Source organism: Malus sylvestris, chromosome 15 (assembly GCF_916048215.2).
Source record: "Malus sylvestris chromosome 15, drMalSylv7.2, whole genome shotgun sequence".
Classification (NCBI taxonomy): domain Eukaryota; kingdom Viridiplantae; phylum Streptophyta; class Magnoliopsida; order Rosales; family Rosaceae; genus Malus; species Malus sylvestris.
Window position 1 is genome coordinate 5,928,682 of NC_062274.1, and position 23,598 is coordinate 5,952,279.

The 23,598-nt window shown below is 36.8% G+C and overlaps 1 protein-coding gene across 1 annotated transcript; it reads right to left on the bottom strand.

The window, feature by feature from the left end:
* Positions 1-15,623: 15,623 nt before the first annotated feature.
* Positions 15,624-18,111, bottom strand: LOC126602175 (patatin-like protein 2). Its single transcript, XM_050269007.1, has 7 exons — positions 17,886-18,111; positions 17,241-17,422; positions 16,956-17,145; positions 16,666-16,827; positions 16,276-16,578; positions 15,974-16,146; positions 15,624-15,861 (listed from the first exon to the last, which is right to left on the bottom strand). The coding sequence occupies exons 1-7, from the start codon at positions 18,018-18,020 to the stop codon at positions 15,801-15,803; spliced, it is 1,206 nt and encodes a 401-aa protein (XP_050124964.1). The 5' UTR covers positions 18,021-18,111; the 3' UTR covers positions 15,624-15,800.
* Between the last annotated feature and the right edge of the window lie 5,487 nt (positions 18,112-23,598).

Below are 23,598 nucleotides of genomic sequence, written 5' to 3' on the forward strand. Positions count from 1 at the left end.
CTCGCGAATCCTCAATTGACGGTAACCTGATCGAAGATCAATTTTGGAAAATACCTGAGCACCTTTCAATTGATCGAACAAATCATTGATCTGAGGCAGAGGGTAATGATTCTTTACCGTCACCTGATTCAGTTGTTTATAATCGATACAAAGTCTCATTGATCCATCATTCTTTCTAACAAAAAAAATAGAAGCTCCTTACGGGGATGTACTCAGCTGTATGTAACCTTTGTCTACCAATTCCTGGAGTTTGATCTTCAATTCTCTCAACTTTATTGGTGCCATTCGATAAGGTGGCAAGGAAATAGGATTTGTACCTGGAAGTAAGTCCATAGTAAACTCAATTTCCCTCACAGGTGGCAACCCCGGTAAATCATCAGGAAACACATTGATGAAGTTCCTTACAACTGGCACCTCTTCTGGACGTAAAGAAAGTTCATCACTCACAACTACGTGGGCTAAAAACCCCACACAACCCTTATTCAACAACCTAGTTGCTCGAATGGCAGAAATAATATTATTGGGAAGGACACGTCGTTCACCCATAGATGTAACTAATGGAAGTCCTAGCCGATTGAACATCACAAGTTTCTCCCAACATGCGACATTCGCTCGGTGCTTAGATAGCCAATCCATTCCCAGAATGATGTCAAACTCCGCTAGTTTAAAAGGAATTAAATCAATCTCTAAGTTTTCCACTTCCACAATAACTGGACAATTCCGATATTGCCATTGAGCACAAAACAATTCACCACGTGGCATTTGAATCAGCATATCAAAACCTAGTAGCTGAGGTTGAGAAGGTATAAGCCGAGCAAAAGATGAAGAAACAAAAGACTGTGTAGCACCCAGATCAATTAAAACTCTAGCCCAAGTATTACAGATAGGTAACATACCGGTGATAACTCAAGAATCCTGATCAGTCTCCTGATGAGTCATGGCGTTTGTACGTCCATGAACTTGATATCCTGCATTATTGTTCCTACCGCCACGACCTCTGGAACCACGTCTTGCTCTGTTCCCCTGATTACTGTTACAAGAAGATGTTCTAGCTTGCTGCTGGGTTGAAAACTGAGCAATCCGGCTGTTATTTCCTCTAAAACTTTGGCTACCTCTGCCACCAAACTGCAGACTTATGTTACCCCTATAGTTCTGATTAGTACTGCTACCATAACTCCAACTACTACTGCCACTACCATCATAGCTCTATCAGGCGCCAAAATTTTGAACGGTCTGATATCCACTGTAGCCTGAGCCATAGGCAAAATCACCATGTAGTGGTGCTGAAGGACAATCACGAATAAAATGCCCAGTGCCACCGCACCTGTGACAAACTACAGTAGTTATCCTACAACTCCCTCGATGACGTAACCCACATTGCTTACAAACCGGATAACTCGGAGTGAAATAACCGAAAGATAGTCTCACCGACTCGTTGTTTGAGCTTTCACTGGAAGACCCTGAACCCTGACCTGGTCGTTTAAAGGAAAAATAATGTCTGGGACCTATAGAACTGGAGGGGCCCACTGATTCTCTGGTACTCCGTGACTAGAAATTCTGACTCCTCTAATTCTGATTCCGTTGTCTATTCTATCTCTGAGGCTGGCTTTAAATTTGAGGTTGATCCTGAATATATGTATTCCACTTAGACTGTTCTAGACTCAGACTTATCTCGATTAATTCTTCATAAGTTATGGGTCTCTGAGCAGCTACTAGTGTACGATACTCTTGGTTCAGTGCAAGCATCACCTGATCCATCTGTGCTTGTGGATGATCATAAGTCCTATCATGATGAATAGCCAAGCGCCTAAATTCTGTGATGTTGAGGTTACCATGTCGGAACTCTAAATACTTCTGCCTCTTCCTCAATCTGTAACTGGGCCTAGAAAGTAAGTAATAAAACGTTTCCTGAAGGCAACCCATGTCATCCAAGAACCAAGTGGACGAGATTCCTTCGTTGATTTCTACCAGCTCCTAGCATCACCTTAAATGAAAAAACCTGCAGTGTTTGCCCACTCATTTAATGGACACTTCATAGTCTCGAAAGTATCCTCCATTTTCTCTAACCACTGCTCAGCCTCCTTACAATTTCCCATAGATTTCAACTCAATAACTCCATGACTTCTAGCAATTTCTATATACATCTGATTCGGCTTATAACCCGGAAGAGCATTCATTAATGCAGAGGTAAACTGCTGGATTCCCCATATTATAGAAGAACGAGGTCGTCAAGGCACATTCCTGCTAGGATTAGCCATCATTCTGACAAGGACAACAAGATTTAGAAAGGCTAAAATTTACCAAATTGGTGGAAAAAAAACCCTAACCATGCACTGATACCAATCTGACAATTCCCGACCTGATATTCTCTGAATACCCGGATAAGCACGTACTGGCTGACACCCGAGGGTGACGAAAGCCATTTATTGAATATAAGAGTAATGATTAGGAGGAAATGAACATGAATAATCATTAGAATCCAAAGGTAATAAACAAAGTTTAAGGAAATGTCTAGAGTGCACAAAATACGTTCTAATTCAAGATCACAGAAGGAAATATCATTACAAGATATCACCCAAGTGAGTGATAGACTGCCACGGGTAGGGGAATGCCTCGTACATTATGTCGTAGTCCTCATTTCTAAGACCTGAATGGGGGCGCAAAACAAAGGTGAGTGGACCAAGTTCATATATACAATAATAATAAAACAGTTATCAAAATACTAACCCCCACAGTTTATATAAAGAAAACTATTAGCATAATAAGTGATAGGTTTATTGAAAACCCTAGCATGCCAAAAATGTCTCAAAGGTCATATTGCAGAAAACATCGCGGAGATCAAAATATCAAACGTCTCACAGATCGTCTCGTAAGCGCGTTGTGCTGCCAATAAGATCACTGAATAAATATAACTCCTAACCCTATGCCAGCATCATGATCTATGCGCCCATAGCCAGAGATTACCAACTCCTGGCCCAATGCCTGCTCCATGTCCCTCAGCCTATAACTAGGGATTATTTCTCCCGGCCTAACTGCCAACATCAGATCCTCACCCCAGGCGGCATAGTGTCCACTAAGTACGCACAAATAATTAAGCCTCTCAAATATAACCACTTCATAGTATAAAGTCATCAATCGTCTATACTATAAAGAAGGGTTTTCAAAACATGTTCTAGCATCCTATAGTCATCCATCAGATAGTCTACCAGTTCATGGTATTTATAGAAAATACAATATATTAAAATATAGCTCAATATAGGCCAACAATTAATTCCTTACAAAATAACGAGACAATAATCAACATTTCAATAAACATGCTTAACATAAAATCAGTTCATAAACTCGCAAGGCATGCATTTCATTTATGCAAATAAACTATAAAATTATGCAAATTTTAGAAGGGGTCCACTCACAGATACTCTGTAGCAGCAGAGTTGTGCGGAAAAGAATTAAGGAAATCTCCACTAGCAACTTCACCTAAGCACAAAAATGTACAATTTATCAAAATGTGCTCAAACGATAGAATTCCAAGAAATGGAAATGGGTCTTGGGTTTGGATCTGGATTAGGGTTTAGGTTTAGGTTAAATAGGATTATGATATTTTGGGTTTTGGGTTTGGGTAGTTCAAGAACAAAGGGGTGGTTTGGGCTTGAGCCCAAACCCACACAACACGCATACACACACGCTAGCACACACACGTGCATGCACGGTACACATGCACACATATCATATACACGTGTACACACACTAAACACATACACACACACTGTACATGCACACACCCATAAACAACAACACATACACACTCACATGGGTTCACAGTATACACATCACACACCTACACATGCACAACACACACACACACACGGCACAACACACACACACACGTGTACCACACACACTCACACACGCACACACCCACGAACTCCTCGGAGTTCAACTGTTCACACTAGTCGAAAACTGGTAAAAAAATATAAACCTGCATGCAAGAGTTAGAGCTCGAAATTATCTCCACATCACTCATAAACCTTGGATTAAACACTAAATGAGGCAGATGTTTCACTTGGAACCGACAGGGAAGACTCGAAGCTCACGGTTCAGTGAGTTCGAAACTCTGCCATGCATAAATGATCCATGCAGAGCCACTGCTGAGATCCTCATGCAACCTATTATTTATTTTTGGTGATTTTGTGTTGAACCAAGCCGTAAAAGATGATGGTTGTGAGTGGTGATGCTCGAGAAATTAGAAAGAGTGAGGGTTGAGAGAGAGAGATATGTCTGAGAGGGATGACTCGGGAAAAGAAGAAAAGAGAAGAAAGTTAGGGATCTGCCACTTGGCAGTTTATGAGAAATGGGGAATCTAGATCAAAGGCTAGGATTAAATGAGATAAGGGACTAAATTGATAGACTTAAACATGTTCCAGGGAGAAATATAGAAATATAAATAAAAATGTGGGGGTTGGTGTAACACCTTATCATAGTCGATTTTGGCTCTTTGACTATAGTCATTCGCCACTAATCTCGCCTTGTATCTTTCGACCTCTCTGTTGGCATTTTTCTTTGTCTTGTATACCCACTTGACTCTGATGGCTTTGTGTCTTTTTGGAAGAATAGTGAGTTCCCATGTATCATTTTTCTGATGGCTTTGATTTCTTCATCCATTGCTTTCCTCCACTTAGTATCTTGCACCGTTTCTTGGAAGTTGACTGGTTCATAATCAGCAAATAGACAGAAAAGTGTAGGATTATCGAGTCTTTCAGCTACCTCATAGAGATCTCGTAGACTTCTTGTGCGTGGTACTTATCTTTCATTTAGACTCCCACTTGATGATGGTAATGCTGATGCTAATGAATTACCATGATTGGTTGATGTTGATGAAACATATGGAGTAGTGGATTCTTGTTGAACCTTTCTTACTTGCTCCATCATCCCTTGTTCATTCTCTTTTTCAAATTGAGTAAAGAAGTGAAGATCACCTGCATGAGAGCCAAAATCTCATTCTCTTTCTTCATCGATTGTCAGGTCTCGACTGATCACCGTCTTCCCATTGTTTGGATTATACAACTTATAGCCTTTTGAATTTGTATCATATCCAATGAAGATGAACTTTTCACTTTTGTCATCGAGTGTGGTTCTCCTCTCGTCTGGTACATGTACATGGGCTATGCTTCCAAAAACTCTTAGATGAGAGATACCTAGTTTTCTTCCACTCCATGCTTTTTGCGGAGTCTTTCCCCGCACACTTCTTGTTGGAGACCAATTAGATAAGTAAACATCACATGCCACAACTTCTGCCCACAACCCCGTAGGTAATTTCTTGCTTTTGAGCATGCTTTGAGCCATGTCGAGGATAGTTCAATTTTTTCTTTTCGTCACACCATTTTGTTGAGGGGATCTTGGAACTGTCAAAGGTCAACGAATTCCATTGGCTTCACATAATTCTTGAAATTCCTTCGAAGTGAATTCTCCTTCTCAATCAGATCTCATGGCATTAATCTTGCAACCACTTTCTTTTTCTATAGCAGCTTTGAACTTCTTGAATACTCCAAAGGCCTCTGATTTCTGCTTCAAGAAATATACCTAGGTTTTCCTTGAAAAATCATTAATGAAGAGAAGGAAATAATTATTTTTACCCAAAGAGCTTGGTTTTATTAGATCGCACACATCGGTGTGAATAAGCCCGATTGGATTTTGGGCTCTTGTGGTCGACTCATTAGGAAAGCTTTTCTTGAACTGTTTCCCAAGTAAACATCATTCGCAAACTTGATCAGGGTGACTGATGCACGGCAAGCCTCTCACCATTTCCTTTTTGGATAATAACTCTAGTCCTCTAAAGTTAAGATACCTAAAACGAAGATGCCAAAGCCAGGATATGTCTTTGTAACATATCTTGAGACATTTTGCAACATTGTTTTGAATGTTCATGGGAAACATCCTGTTTATACCATACTTAGGGCATCCGTATTTAGACCTCGTATAAATACTTGGGGAACTCAATTGTAATTATGTAATAAATGGAGGGGCAAATATGTAATAAGTGAGGAGCCCTTATTCTATAAAAGGGTCTTCTCACCCTCACAAACCTCAGGCCTGACTCTCACATTACAAAGCCCTGATCCTCACATACAGAGGCCTCACTCTCACATTACAAAGCTCTCTCCCCCTCACAATCTTCTCACAAAAAGAGAATTACAATATCGGTGTGGACGTAGCCCAAACATTGGTGTGAACCACGATACATCTTGTGTTCTTTACTTTCTTGCAGATTCACTGTCGGATTTACGTTGTTCCAAGACCCCTCCGGTTTTTTGCATCAACACATCCTATTCTTTGACATTTTCACCTTGCCAATTAATCTTCCTTTGTCATCTCTAAGAAAAAGGCTTTAATTTTTCATGTGAATATCATAACCTTTTTTCTAAGAGTTGAACCACACTCAAAATGTTGCTTTTCATATTGGGCACGTAGTAGACATTTGAAATTAATTGGTGACCACCAATTTTTAGGGGAATAAGGATGTTACCTTTTCCTTTTACAGGTATTTTGGATTCGTCTCCAAAAGAAATGTTGTCATTCACAAATTCATTGAGCTCTACGAACATGCTTCTTCTTCCGCACATATGGTTGCTGGCTCCAGTGTCAATGTACCATGTATAGTCTTAGTCTCCATCATTGTTCTTACATGTTAGTAGCACAACGCCATTATCTTATTTCTCTTCTTTCACATAATTAACCTTCTCATCAGGTCTGTTGCTTGGAGCTCTACATTCCCAAGCATAATGCCCAAACTTTTGACAGTTGTAGCATTGAACTTGAGATTTTTCATACCTTAAGTTTGAGCGCCTTCTTCCATGACCTTTTGTTGAGCTTTTTCCTCTTTTGTAGTTGTTATGGTTGTTGAAGTTCCAACCACGTCCACGTCCATGTCCACGTCCGCGTCCTCGACCACAACTTCTTTCGTACTGGCTTCTCTCGTTATCAAAGCTTTCTTCTTTCTTCTTTGGCTGAACATGCGTCTTGAAGTGCTGCTCATCATTCCCTTGCCTCTTCTTATGCTTCTTTTCATATGCTTGTAGTGAACCCATTAATTGCTCTATACTAATTTCTTCCAAGTTTTTAGTTTCTTCAATCGTCACGACAATGTGCTCGAACTTGGGGTCCAACGAGCGTAGTATCTTCTCTATAATTCTAACATCTTTGAACTTTTCACCATTTCTTTTTAATTGATTAGAAACAACTAAGACTCTTGAGAAATAATCAGAGATTGATTCATACCCTTTCATTTGTAGAGATTCGAACTCACCTCTTAATATTTGAAGACGAACCTTTTTCACTTATTCGACTCCTTTGTAAGAGGTTTGAAGCTTCTCCCATGCTTGCTTGACAGAGGTTGCACTCGAGACCTTCTCAAAGCCATTGTCATCTAATGTTGGGTAGATGAGGTAGAGAGCCTTCTTGTCTCTCTTTCTTGAATCTTTCAAACTCTCATTCTGGGGTTGGGATAAAGTAGCTTCATCTTCTGGCTCAATGTAACTTTTCTCCACGACTTCTCATACATCGTGTGTTTCCAAAATAGCCTTCATTTTGATACTCCAATTATCAAAGTTGTTGTTGTCGAGCACTGGAACTTGGAAGGCTGCCACAGTGTTGCTAGCCATAGCTTTGATACCACTTTGTTGGGGCTTAAAAAGACTTCACTACTTTGGACATGTTTATCTCACAAAGAAGAATGTAATGCAGCGGAATTGATAGGTAAGAGAAAGAAAGAACACTCAAAGTATTACACAAATTTTTTATTCACTCACAAACTTAGTACAAGAGAAAACACTCAAACACTCTTAGAAGCTTTGTTGCTTCTTCTTACTTCTTACTTGACACTCTCACTTCTTACTACTTGCTCTCTTGGTTGTTACACAACACCACACACCTATTTATAGGTGGTGTTCACCGACTATCTTTGTTACCACCAACTTGAGCATTGCAACAATGACCACATGATTTTGCTGCCTTTAGATCTTTCTTTAGCTTGGATATTTTAGTGATAACCGACTGGAATTGTTAGAATTCTCCAGCTATATTACCAACATAGATTGCTAGAATTTTCTAGCATTTGCACATTAACTTTGGGTTGGATGACTTGTCTTGGGCCGAAGACAAGATTACCTTTTAACAGATTTGTACTACTACTCATGAGTCATGATGCGGTAGGTGTTGAATAATATAAAGACCCACGTCAGAAATCTTTCAAAATAATTTTCAACTTATCTTAAGTGGTTCCACACTTCCACTACTACTTGTAATGAAAACTAACACTTGCCGGATTGTACAAGTCATGTGGTTAAGTTAAGGACAAAATCGGTGTTTTAAGTAGTGCTGACCCGCCTCTCTGAAACTGCAGGTTTTGTTGAGAACCCAAAAGGAAAGCCATCCCTAGTGACTAATCTATAATGCTTTAAAAATGCTGTTAAAAAAAACAAAAAGAAGGCCATCCCTAGTAGGGGTGGGCACGGGCCGGACCGGGTCCAAAATTGAAGGAACCGGACCGGACCGGTTTGTAAATAAAACGGGGCGGGGCGGGTTTTGAGTTTTTCAAAATGGAATCCGGACCTAACCCGACCTTTTTGAAACGGGTCGGTCCTACGGGTCCAAGTGTGGGTGCCTCAGCTTCCTAGCAAGTCCATGTCTCCTCCATTCTCGGGTACCACCTCGAGTCCTTCAGCCGCTTCACCGTCATGATAAACCCGAACTCCATCACCGCCTTGTATGTACTTCCCATTATGGATCCATACATATAAAATCATGGCACCATTTATCCAAAATCAACAAAATCAATCACTTTGTCTCTAGTTCCTTTTCAAAATCAACAAAAGGGATATGAGTTTATACCCTTTGATTACAAGATCCCTACACAGATAACAACATGCAAGAGACATTTTCCTTCAATTTTTCCTTAATCTAAACATTAGAAACAAAATTGAAGAATGATGAGACTAAAGTCTAAACTCCACAACAAATTCAGAAAAAAAAAGAAGAAGAAAAAAACCCCATCTCATATTTCCCACCATACGATACCTGCAGATTAATGAAAACCCAGATGGGGTGGGCCGCAAAACATTAAGATCTGAGAGGAGACACTGGAAGACTAAGAACAGAGGGCATGGTGGTCGACTTCGATTCGCATGGCGCTGATGATGGTGGTGTTTGACCATCTCGAGGTGCTGATGATGGGGGTCTTCGTTGAGGAGGAGAATCGAGAGATAGGTGGTGCGACGGCGGCAACGGTTCTGAGTTTGATGTCGTTGAGATCGCACAAAATGCCTACATAAATCTGGTGCTCCACGCTCTCAAGCACAAGACCTCTGCCGTCAACGGCATCCTCCTTGGCCACGTCTCCCCCCAGAATAACGTCATCGAGATCACCAACTCCGTCCTTCTCTTTCACTCCCACATCGGCCTCCTCCCCCAGAACGAGAGATAGGTGGTGCGACGGCAACAATGGTTCTTAGTTTGATGTCATTGAGGTTGAGGAGGAGAAGACGAGTGACAAAGAGTCTATGGGTGGGAGGAGACGAGAAAGAGTCTGAGTTACAAACTGGGGGATGGGATCCTAGATGATGGACTAAGAAACAGGCCGGTTCGAGGGCTCGTTCTTCTCAATATTTGGACTCAGGCCCGAACCTTAATTGCCATCTCCCAGCCCCGCCCCGCCCCGCCCCGCCCCGCCCCGTTTATTCTCCAAAAAAATTGGAACCGCCCCGTACCCGCCCCGAACCTAGATTACCCGTCTCGACCCGCGGTTCCACTACCCGTTTGCCCACCCCTAATCCCTAGTGCTCCATGTTCAATGTTTTACTGATCATTATGTCTAAATGATTAATTTTGTTCATGTCAGATGCTGTGCTTTGGGGGCGTTCATTTGAAACAATAAAGGAAGCCTGTACTTTCTGATTGACTGCTTCATATATATATATATATATATATATATATATATATATATATATTTTGAAGCTGTCAGTCAAGCTAATTTGCTGTGCTGTGCTTTGGGACTTGTTGGTAAAAGTCACATTCCAACTTGACTAATACAAAATTATATTAATACTGTCTCATTCCAACTGACCACATAGTCAAGCGAATTTGTGACAACGTTTTCAACAGTGATGCATCTACTGTTCTGCCCATGCAACATTCCCTTTACAGAAAAGAAAAAAGAAAAAAGAAACCCTCAACCCTTTTGTTTAAACAACAAGCAACAAAGTGCCAAACGAGAAAAGTTCTTAAAGTTGAATGTTGTAATTAATCACTATATCTAGAAATAAACTAAGAAAAGTTGGTGAATTTATGGCTGTTTTTATCGAAAGATCTCCAAGAGGCCGGTCTGGCCACATGTATGCGCATAATATAAAACAGAAATATTGGCAAGTGGACTCAGAAATTTTTTTTATTTGGAATACGTTGAATTTTATTGATGAATCACTACATAATAATGTAAGATTATTTTAGTATCAATGAAATCCCATCCGTTGACTTACACAACAATTAACTTGGTAACAAGTTGATTCTCGGCCAAATATGTGGGAGTCCTGATATGAATGAGATTTGAAGTCTTAATCACATGCAACTAATTAGGAGGCCTCATTTGGTAAGACTTATATATCATGTTAAGAAACATAATTGATATCATAAGCTATGGGATATTCCTGACTATTCGATGATAGGCAGATAAGTAGGAAACCCTAGTGATATAAATATGGATGTTTCTGCACACATAGTATGCGTTCTTCTTTAGTGCTGTTTACCCTATTCATCAGTAAAGAACATTCTGATTGTGTGTGGAGAAAACTTCCTTACCCTATAACCTTAGCATCATGTCTGCTGCTTCAGGTTAGTACTATATGGTTTTATACATTCATGCTTATAACTGTGATCTTATGTACTGTTGTGTTTTTCCCTTATTTCTAACATGTGGTATCAGAGCCACCACAACAGTTTTGAGATTCAGTTTACAAAATGTTATGAGTATTTTTCAATCATCAGATCCTATATAATGCTTCCGCTGCATGCATGTATATATTTAAAAAAGATCCTAACTGCATTAGATGGATAGATCTATATGTGCTTCGATTACTGCTCACTGAATCAGGAATAGTTAACGACATCAGCAAGATGAAATGAATCCTCCAATCAGTTGCTGTTTGAAGAAATGTTGTTGAATAATAATATCATTATTTGTCACTTTTGAATCGATAAATAATTGGCATTATGTTATTCATGTTGAAAGAAATCTACAAGTATTTTCTGCTTAAAAGTGATTGCTTATAGATTTCATATTGGTTCGAACAGAACAAGTGACTTATGTGCAATGATGAGTACCTTAAAAATTTATCCAAAAGGATTTTTGTGAATGTATTCAGTTCTGGCACTAAGTTAATGTATAATGGAATGTGAAACTACAAGGTTTTTATAGTTCTTATGCTCAAAAGTGTTGATCTATATAAACAAGTTGCAGTTTTACATTTTAGTTATGCAAAAATTAATATGATCAGTGCCAATCTAAAGAATGACACTGGAATTGTATGATTACTGCAATAAACAGAAGACATCATGTTATAGTTTTCTGTTTTCTGATGGACAAGATTAATAAACCATAAAGTTTTATTTGAGCTTCAGGTATAACTTCTCTCAATTTCAGCAACATTGAGACCCTAACTGGTTCAAACTATAAAAAGTGGAAGCAGGATATTGAAATCGTGTTGGGGCTGATGGACTTTGACCTGGTCTTAAGGGGAGATTTTGATACATTATGGACATGCTAAAGGTTATTTTAAAACTACTCATGGTCAATTGTGAATTATTATGCAATTTTATCATGCTATGTTAGTATATGATTTTTATAATTAAAAGTTCTCACGTCATTTTGGCATGACATGAAATCATTGTAAAATTTAAAAAGGAGATTATGCTACTGAAATTTTCAAATTTCTGCAACATTGTCTGTTTGTGATATTATTTTGGTATACCCATTCAACTCCTAAATTCATGAAATTTTAGTATGATAGAGATCGATATATCTAGTTTAAATCTGGATATTTGCACGACAATTGGCTGCAAAATGAATTATTGGTGAATTTTGTTTTAGTCTCGGGTATGTAGTTCGGAATTTCTACAGCTTCTGCAGCACATTCCTTTTCGACTTTATTTTTAGCCCACTTATAAAATCTCAAAAATTATGAAATTTTGTGATATTTCAGCTTTATGTATCTACTTCACTTCTGGAAATTTTCATATACATTGGATGGAAAATGAATGTTTAGTCAAATTTTCATCTCAGTTGTACTGCAGATTTTCTGCACTTTCTGCAGCATATCCCATTTCGAATTTGCCTCTCGTATACTTGGCAAACTTAAAAAAAAAAATTAAAAAAAAAAAAAATTTATAAACCTTTAGGAAATAGTAGCATTGTATGTCTGCTTTATGTCTGGAAATTTTTATGCACATTGAATGATAAAGGAGTATTTAGTGAATTTTTTTTAATCTTAGGTCTGCATGCAGATTTTTTTTTTTGCAGTTTCTGCAGCACATCTCATTTCGAATTCATTTTTGGCTAGCTTATAAAATTTTAACAATCATGAAATTTTGCAAAATAGTAGCCATATATGTCTAGTGCATACCTAAAAATTTTCATGACAATCTAAAGAGAAGTGATTTTTTAGTGAATTTGGAAACTAAAGCAGTACTGCTGAATTTTGGTACTTCAAAACTAGTTTTGTTATGTGATATTGTTTTCACTTATTTGTGCACATCTATTGGTACCGATTATTATACAAGTTTATGATTCCAATATATCTTTATTTAATGTGAATTCTTAATACTAATGACTTTTATTAGACAACACTGATTAAATTATTGATTTAAAGATGTATTGGTTTGTTTTGCTTAAACCAATGTTTTGTTTGGTCATCAATTTTGATTATGATGATAATTGTCTTTTGAAAGAAAATTGGAAAGTGGCATCAGTTTACTAATTGATCATTTTGGTCCTTATCGAATAACTGAATAACCATGTTTCCTCTTTCGAGAACTCTATTGTTCAATGTCAATAACGACATATTTTGTGTCTGATTGAATCTTTTGAGAATCATTGAATATCCAACAAAACGGTTATTTAATACTGTTCTAAAGGATTATTTTGAAAAATCAGAATTCTAATTTATATGGTGAATACTTTTGTCCCAATGGGAATTTTAGGAAATAACTCACCAATTATAAATTAGTATTATAGCAAATCATAAAGTACTTCTAACATATTTTCATCTGGCCAAAGCTGTTGAAGCTATATGTATTTTGTGTATTTTATGTTTTGGCTAGCTATGCAGGTATTTTCTTTGCATGATTAGTTTCTGCCCAAAGGTGTAACAATCATGCAATTTGGAGTTAGTTCAATCGTCCACAACTCGACTACATCCATGATGAATCTTGCAGAATCGAGAATGAGTAGGTAAATTTGCCAATCTTTTGCCTTAATTTTCTGTGAGTTCTAAATTGGATTAAAATTATTGTTGAAAAATTGATGTTGTTGAGATATCTATGTGTTTACCTTAATTCTACTTTGTTTTCGAATTAAAACATAAATTTTGAGTTTGGATTCTCTTATTAGGTTTCATTTTAATTTATGACCTAATCTTTAACACATATATGAGTCTTCTCTCATACACTAAAATAAATTTCGTAGCCATTAGTTTATCTAATCACTTGTCACTTTTAGATCGATTAATAATGTTGAGATATTGTTCCTTATATAAGCCTAATTTTTGATACATATAGATTGGTTTATTCTGTCCAAACCAACTATTTTGTGACTCAACAAATTTGTTTAAGAAATTTTAATGTTTTGGGCATATTAAAGGTTATTTATCTAATGAAATGAACCTTTAATTTATTTAAGAAATTTTCGTGTTTTGATCATATTAAAGATTGTAAATTGGTTTTATTTAAATTATGTTTAAATGTGAAATTTTGGTAGAGCTTACACTATCTTTATTGATTCAACTAGCCTATATTTTGTTATATGAAAACCACTGTCTCTAGTGTTTAATCTTGCAATTTTGAGTGTTTGCCCAAGTGGGAGAAATAATGTATTATGGGCTTCACACTCATCAATTTTGCATGCTTTTAATGGTCATAGTTTTGGTAGATAAAACATACATTATCATACTTGTTTATATTTTATATATGCAACTAATCTTGCAGGAAATTCAAGAAGGGTTAATGAGTATATTCTGCTCAAAACTGTTTTGCTTATTAATTCTTGTTTGTTGTTCAAGAAATTGGACTTGTGATTTATATGTTATTGATGGATAATTAATCTGCTCAAAAGTGGAATTGACATGGAATTGACAAAATTGTATATACTTCTTCTGCTCAAAAGTGTTGAAACTATATACGTTTGCTCTTGTATTTATATGTTTTAGCTGTGAAAACCTAATATAATTAGATTATGTCCAAAGATGATTCTGGAATTATATGTTTTTGTTGCAATCAGAAAACGTTCCGTTAAAGTTTTCTATTTCTGTCAAATGTTAGATGAACAAAACGGACCAAATGATTTTGTATAGTTTTTCAGTCACAAGAGTCACTTCCCTAAAGATATCTGGAATAAAGATGTTGAGCTCACAAATTTTATGTTTAAGATCCTATGACTAAAGCCTTGTCAGTGGGAGTATTCAAGAAACATGTTTTTAACATGGGGATTAAGGAGACTTTTGATTCCGTGAATGAGTGGGAGTAAACTACTCAAATGTCTCTCCAAGTTTATTCTGAATATTTCGAACTCGTTGTTAAAGGTTTATTTCCAAACTTAAGATTTTGTCATCATATCATTTCCTGAATAAACAGAATATTTTGTTAGTTTCTGTAATATTCAAATTTTAAGAAGTTGATATTTAGACTCATCAACTTAAAAACATGGTATTGTCTGCAACATAGTGCTTTTCGTCTAAGTGTGTGATTATAGAGTGCAAGTGAAAAAATGAATTCACTTAGTTTTCTATAGTCCAACATTTGAGATGAGAGTGACAAGTTGTTTAAGAGGTATCTGTTGCAAATTTTGTAAGACTTTAGTGATCACCGTTTCTAGTCGTATCAGGATCGAATTCATTGAAACTCAAGTGGGAGAATGTAAGATTATTTGAGTATCAATGAAATCCCATCCGTTGACTTACACGACAATCAACTTGGTAACAAGTTGATTCTCAGCCAAATATGTGGGAGTCTTGATATGAATGAGATTTGAAGTCTTAATCACATGCAACTAATTAGGAGGCCTCATTTGGTAAGACTTATATATCATGTTAAGAAACATAATTGATATCATAAGCTATGGGATATTCCTGACTATTCGATGATAGGCAGATTAGTAGGAAACCCTAGTGATATAAATATGGATGTTTCTGCACACATAGTATGCGTTCTTCTTTAGTGCTGTTTACCTTATTCATCAGTAAAGAACATTCTGATTGTGTGTGGAGAAAACTTCCTTACCCTATAACCTTAGCATCATGTATGCTGCTTCAGGTTAGTACTATATGGTTTTATACATTCATGCTTATAACTGTGATCTTATGTACTGTTGTGTTTTTCCCTTATTTCTAACAATTAATAGATGAACTAAGAAATACATTTGCCACCCCACGGGGGATTTATTCGATTACATAAAGAATCTAGTATGTTGGATCAAAGAATCATTAGCTGTGTACACAGAGATTAAAATGTGTTTTAGATGATCAGTTGGGTTTTGCAGTACATTAACCATGTGGCGACTTTGCAAGACGAAGCCACTTCTCTTCAGAGAGTAGTTTTGCAAACCTGCAAAATCATAAGTGACAATATTTAAAATGTGGATGAGTTATAAATCAGAGCAAATATTAGCATATAGATTGTGGAAATATATATTATGATTAATATATGATCTGTATACCTTATAAGAGCTTCTTCATTAGTCTCATGATTACAAACTTCAAATTTACCCGTCTCTAAATTAACCCTAGAAACAGGTTGTTTCAATAGGCCTTCACCAACTTTCACAAGATTGTCCAAATTCTTCTCTGTTGCTATATCTACAGAAGATACGTCCCCATGCAGCTTGTCATCCTACATATATATATATATATTTTTTCATTTAAATGTAATTTGTTAATAAATCTGAACCTTCAATCTTAGTCTCAACTCCATTATTTTATGATGTTATTAGTCGAATAGAGAGAATTAATTAAAGTAAACCTGAATTCGAAGGTAGTTTTTCTCAGAGTGAAGGGCTTGGAAAACCACAGAAAGGTTAAGATCAACCATATCAGCACTTCCTTGACTGAAAACATCGATGATCGGTGTCGAGCCTCCGCTGGTTAACCAATTCAATAAGCCCCATTTAGCTGCATTATGTGCACTATATTTCAATTCAACTTTTGATGAGCCAGTTCCTAATGATATGACTAGATATCGTCCATAGTCCATAGGTTTGATAGGAAAGAAGTCCGGGCTCCCCTTGATTATTTGCTTTGTCACTTCACCAATAGCAACTAAAGTCTGAAAGTTGTCTTGAAGTTATTTTGCTGAACAATATTATTCTAAAAGAATTTAATATTCGTTATTTGATCCATTTATAATCTGTACCGGATTATTTGCAGCCACCCCACCATCGATAAGGTTGAATTCTCTAACATTTCCATTGTGGTCTTTGGTTTCAAAATAATGAGCTGGAAAATAAGTTGGTGCTGCTGAGGTTGCAATGCATATGTCTGAGACTAAGGCATCAAAAGGTGGCTTATGTTTCGCCTGATCGAGCACCCAAGAAAAATGGATGTTATAACTCGGCAACAAACATATATGTACAACAAGGCATATTTTAAAGGTAAAATTAAACCTTGAGAAGAAACTAAAGCGGTGAAGAGAAGAAAGTGAACCTCAAAGCTAGAAAATATTGTTGGCTGGAGATTCTTTATGTCGAATGTAGGAATGACAACATTAGTCAATGTCTGGTGCAGCTTTTTTTCACCAAGCTTTTGCCTAACCAAGCCATGTAGATAATTCCCATTGTACTTTGGTCCTGTTAGACGTTTGATAATCTTTGCAATATGAGGAAACAACGAACCACTATCAATTGAAACATAAAACTAAGATTAGTAACCAGGAAGAAAGTATTTATATCCAAAAACGTTGCAATATGCAAATTAGTATGTAAACATTACGTTTTCTGGGGGAAGATTTTAGGGCTCTCAGTAAGGTAGAAGTCCTTTATATCTTTGGCAGCAAATAAAGGACGGTTATTCTCATCTGGAGTAGTTAGCATGGCAGTCACAAGACCACCTGTACTTGTTCCTGAAATCACATCAAAATAGTCGGCAAGTCTTGCATCCTCACCATCCAGCTTCTGCAACGTGATCCGCAACATAAATATAGATAAGTAAATAAATAAATTGATATACGACATTAGATCCTTTTGCAACAGTTCTTAATAAAAAGTAGAAAGTACTAACATTAGAAGACAGATGGTTAACAAGTGAACTGGATAATTATGCTATATATATATGTACATGCAAATTAATGTGGCAAGGTGAACATAACCAAATACGTATACTAGCACATGCATGTTAAAGTTAGAGCATCTGACTCAAAATTGAATGGTAACGTTTGATTGAGAAGTCTTGAATTTTATGTCTTGTGATGCAAGGCTTAAAAACACACAGTGAGGTTATGTATATATCCTCGAAAACTAGCAATGCATACTGGATGCATGATTTGCACGTGAGTTTGTATCTTGTGAAATGAAAGTCGTATAACATTTATATCTATATACTCCCCGCATGAGATAACCTAAGATATTCATATTCTACCTGAAGCTCGGATTCCAGGAAAGCAAGGATGGTTCCTGGGATAAGTCCTCTTATTCCACCCCCATCAATGCTTAGAACACTGATCAGGTTTCCATAAGTTGGGGGCTGAAGGGGAATGCTAGTGGTTCTATTCATGACACCTAAGGGTTTAAAACTGCTGCTGTGTGTATAAGAGAGCTGAAGAGAAAGAGTCTGAACTAGTAAAGGCTTTAGACAAATAGCTAGCTAGAGTTCTTTGGTGAGTTTTCCTTTGAGATAACTACAGGTATTTATAGACTAGTCCCTATTACACTCCAAGATTTATCCAAGTTAATAGATCACATGCCCCCCACAAAAGTGATTTAATAAACAAGAATGTCAATGGATGTATGCGATTCAAAATTTTGACCCGGTTTGTATATTTCTTGGATATGGTTTTAGCTGAACACGGCATGTTTTCTAAACAACAAAAGGATATATAATTAAATAATTGTTCATATATATGTAGTCCAGCTATGCCCTGTGCTAAAGAAAAAAATGTTCATTGCCCTCCTATCCATGTCCTGGACAAACATATTTGAGAATTCAAGAATTGTAGGTGAGACTCCAGGAGAATTGTAGGTAAGAGTGATTAGGTGAAACAATTGAGGTTAGCAAACATACAGGAAACAGCTTGTTGGGCCAAACCTCTGCTCATGAAATTTGCCTAACCTCTAAAGGAACCTTCATCAAGAAAACTAGAACTGCTCTAGATTTATAATTACTTAATCCGTTTCTTTTGTGCGGACAACATTCTATGAAGGAATCATGATAAGATTGATGCTACGTACTACAATTAGCTTGATTCGCAAAAGGCGGCGATGATCAACAGGGGCATAGCAGGTTTATAAGTCAATTAGGATGAATAACAGTGGCACATATTAGTCTAAAGTACTCATACGAAACCAAGAATAATGGTCTACCTATGTATATCTTTATCATGCATGATGTAATAAAAAGATGTATAGTATCTCAAGGAAATGTTCATAATTTAAGCATATTCTATGGTCATATGTTTCTCCTGTGCCTTGGGTAGGATAGAAGTTATTTATCTATAACCTATCTTGCACTCTATTATATTGTTAACATTTGGATCCGGATCATCACTGCTTCGTCTTCTTCGATACACGGTATTCTGTAAATAGGAGAAGAAAAACATTTTGCTTCACTTCTTATTTTCCCATACCATGTATACTAGTTTTTCCCCTGACTATAAATTTGGAATTTTTCGTACGTTTACTGGTCATTCATTTCCTGGCACATTCCCTAAAGTTTTTAACTGAGCATGGTTTGCAAGCAAACTATATCAGAGAGGTAATTAGCTGTCAGAGGCTAGCTGAAGCTAATCCCTCCAGCTCAGTTCCTCATCAATTCACTGCGTTTCTAATCTTATCCGGATACAACAAAGTTACTGTAATCCTTCTTCTAGTGCGCTGTGTAAATAGGATGGCGGCTTCTTGTAATTGTATTAAATACTCTTGCATAAGTAACAAATATTTCTTTTCTAAATTAAGTCTCATTCAAGATTTTGGCCTTCTCATCATTTTTTCCGCGTATGAAAACAGCTGTAACTTAATTATTTGCCCTAGGGTGACCGGAAGATATAAGAATGATATGCTGAAATGCTATATTCAAGATTTGTACATATATGCAGCCCAAATTAGTACATGCTTGTTCAAATTTTTTTCTAAGAGTCAGACTATCATCATGCATCATCATGAACTGAGAAAAAAAAAAGGATGCGCAGATGCAAAAATACCATAATTAAGATTATGGCATGGTTAACTGAGTCTGCAATAATATACTACTGAGGAACATATTTTTTCTCTAGGTGGATGGCGATGCCGAGTAAAAAATACGTATCACACTGTACATGAAGGATCAAACTCAGAATTCCCAGTCCATGGAAAATGTTTGACAATTAATTCTTTCGAGATTAAAAAAAATTTATTTGTCTTTTTCTTTGTCAAGTCATAAAAAAATTGAACTGGCAGCGCTGGGGTTCTTAGTCACAAGTTGGTGACATATTCCATTGCGTACGTGCACGATACTAATATTCAAAACTATTAACTTTTCCTTCTATATTCTTATGAGTTTGAGTTCGAGACAGAAATAAAATATACTGAGTTTTTGCTGAAGTTGCTCTCTTCTCAGACATACATAGCAGCCGTAGAAGAAAATCATATAGGACGACTAGTCTTAGTTCTTGAACTGCAAGTTAGCGTCGTCAAATGTTGGTAGCAATCCAACAAGTTTTGTAATGAAGCTGGAAAATTCTAAACATGCAGAAAAATGAACCCATCGCCAGCATCATTTATTGAATAACTTTTTCTTGTGCCCAAAACATAAGAAAACAAAGTTTCAAACCATCCAATATAGGTACTTATAACATATAGAATCCAAAACCCTTACTGTATGAAAGCGGCTTGTGGCGTATATCATTATTATTAATTTAAGAGTCTTGCTGCCCTACAAATTTGGTCTGTTTTCTAATTCTATCTCAATTAGATTTTGTTGCATTAGTTTTTATTTTCATGTCATCAAAGCCGCCTCAAAGTGATTTATTTGCGATACTTTTATTCATACTAACATGCATCACAAAGTATTCACAATTTGATACAAGTCGTACTTAATTTGCCACTGGTTTCCTCGATGATGAGGGTTGATCACGAAGGTGCTTCTCTTGCGAGAGTATCTTATTTGTCGACCTGCATACTGTTCAAAGAAAATTTATCATAGGACAGAGGTTTATAATCAACAAGCTAAAATTAATAATTTCACACAACTTATACGAGACTGTTCATTAGTCTCATCTTTGCAAGATTTTCCAAATTCTTCTTGGTGGAAACATCAACTAGTATCTACCAATATTACATTTTTTTACTTATTTCAGCCATTCCATTTAATAACTAGGCTGAATAATACACAATAAAATGAAGCACCGGATTGATAATAGATGACTGATTGAGCAGTTGATACCTGAATTCCAAGGAAGGTAACAAAAAATTCAGATGCCAGGGATAACTACATACATACGAAATTGATATCTGCACTTGCTCAAGTTAATACATCTACTAATGGGTAGAAATAGAATGGTCATTTAGTAACTACCCAAACACTCCCCATATCTGGCTCTGCTTCATTCGCACTATACGTACTTTGTATCCAATTCATATAATCCCAATTGTAAATCAAATTTGTGTAAGCCACACCGTTAATTTGTTAGTTTCCCAAATTTGAAGGCCACTAATTAATAACGAACATTGGTGAATGCAAAGCTTGAACAGGCACCGACGTGCATAAGTGTGCATAGAAGGGTGTCCTGTAGGGTGTTTTGTTGTACTGTAATCAGGATATTAACGATTTCCATAATTATGAGAAACTATATGATATGGGGTATGTTTTGTTGGGGTGTAATCAGGAAATACACGATTTACAATAACCGAGACTTACAAAGTTAGTACTGAAACTTGTTGAATATATGGCCAAATTGTAGTGGGCCTTTATTTGTAAGCCCAGCAGCCCATTTAAAGGGCCTTTCTTCTTTGGCCCCTATGAAAAGCCACGGGTGTGGCTAGGGTTTTAATTGGCAGCAACAGCTGCTTTTGTTTTTGAGACCTGGCTTCTCTGCCCTTCCAGTTCCCATACACTCTCATCCCCTCCTATTTTGTGCGGTCACGGTTAAGTTACGTCAACATTTTATATTGATTTTTTTAATAGAGATAATAAGACAAAAAACAATAGTGATATAAAATGTTGACGTGGTTTAACGTGACCGCACAAATAAGAGGGGATGGGAGTGTATGGGAACTGGGAGGGCAGAGAAGCTAGGTCCTTATTTTTTAGCAGCAGAAAAAGAAAGAAAAAAAGGAGTGCCGCAACCCCTTTTTGGAGAGAAGAAGAAAGTGTGGTCCTCTCATTTGGTTAGCACTCACTTAATTAAAAGTTGTATTTGTTGTAATAGCTTTAAGCTCTATATGGAGAAGAAATTAATCATTATATTTCTTTCTCTATTTATTTCTTTAGTGAGTGAGAGCTTTTAGGTGTATTGGGGTTTTGGTTGTAAGATTGCCAACACTTTGTAAACACTCCCATTTGGTTGTTAGTGGATTATTGGGTGAGCTCCTACTGCTCCGAGGACGTACTCCAGTTACACTGACTGTTGAGGAACCTCGTTAAAATCTTGGTGTCTTTTATATTTTGTTCTTCCATTTCATTTGATATATTATAGCTTGAGTTGGTTCCAATTGGCTTGGTGTTATCCTAGCACAACAATTGGTATCAGAGCACTAGTTGCTTTTGGGTACCGTCTAGTTGCTAAAGATGTAAGATGGGCAAGATGAGAATCCTTTTGGAAACAGCTCCGGGTTTGCAAGAACCACGGTGCAAAATGCAAGGTTCAAAGTGGAAAAGTTTGATGGCACAAATAACTTCGGGATGTGGCAATGTGAGGTCAAGGATGTGTTGGCTCAACAATATCTACTTGCCGCTTTGGGAGATAAGCCGGTAGCTATGTCCAAGTCGGAATTGGAGAAATTAAATTTGTGGGCTTGCTCTACAATTCGGTTGTGCCTTGCAAAAATTCAGAATTATTTTGTGATGCGAGAGACATTGGCAAATGTGTTGTGGTAAAAATTAGAAGACAAATATATGACAAAGAGTGCGGAGAACCAACTACACATGAAGAAAAAGCTCTATCACTTCCAATACAAAGAAGGTACAAAAATGATTAGACACCTCGATGCTTTTAATAAGTTGATTGCCTATTTAATGAATTTAGATGAGGATATTAAGGATGAAGATAAGGCCTTAATATTGTTGAATTCCTTGCCGGACTCTTATGAGCATTTTGTTACCACTATTATGCATGGTAAAGAAACTGTGAAATTTGAAGATGTGTCAAATGCCTTGATGAATTATGAAATGAGGCATAGAGATAAGAATCATGATAGTACCCGTGAAGCTTTATTTGTTAGAGGTAGATCATTAGAAATGAGATCCTTCTCTAGTAAGAAAAAATCATAGTCTCGACCTAGAGGAAATTCTAAAGTTAGAAAAAAACTTGGAAATGGATGAATGTGGTTTTTGTCATAATACGGGCCGTTGGAAGAAAGATTGTCCTAGGTTAAGGACCAAAGGCAAAATAAGTTCTGAAGCTAATGTTGTTGAGCTTGAAAATGATTTTTCTGATTTTGCTTTAATCGCTTCCACATCATTTGATTGTGCTACTAAGTGGGTGTTGGATAAAAGTTGTACTTATCATATGACTCCTCACAAGGATTGTTTTTCAAGCTTGAAAGAGTTTGATGGTGGTGTTGTTTTCATGGGAGATGACAATCCTTGTACAACAAAAGGGATCAGTACAATTCGTTTGAAGTTGCATGATGGTATGGTTAAAGAGATGACAGGTGTTCGGTATGTACCGAATTTGAAGAAAAATCTTATTTCTTTGGGCTCTTTAGAATCCAAAGGCTTCAGGTTTCATTCAGATGGACATACATTGAAAGTTACTTATGGTGCACTTGTTGTGATGAAAGCTCCTCGATGTGGTCATTTGTATCTATTGCAAGGAAGCACTGTGACAGGTGAAGCATCTGTAGTCTCAGAAAATATGGGCACATCTGATTCAAATACTACTAGACTGTGGCATATGAGATTAGGCCATGCCGGTGAGAGAGCTCTACAAGGGCTTATG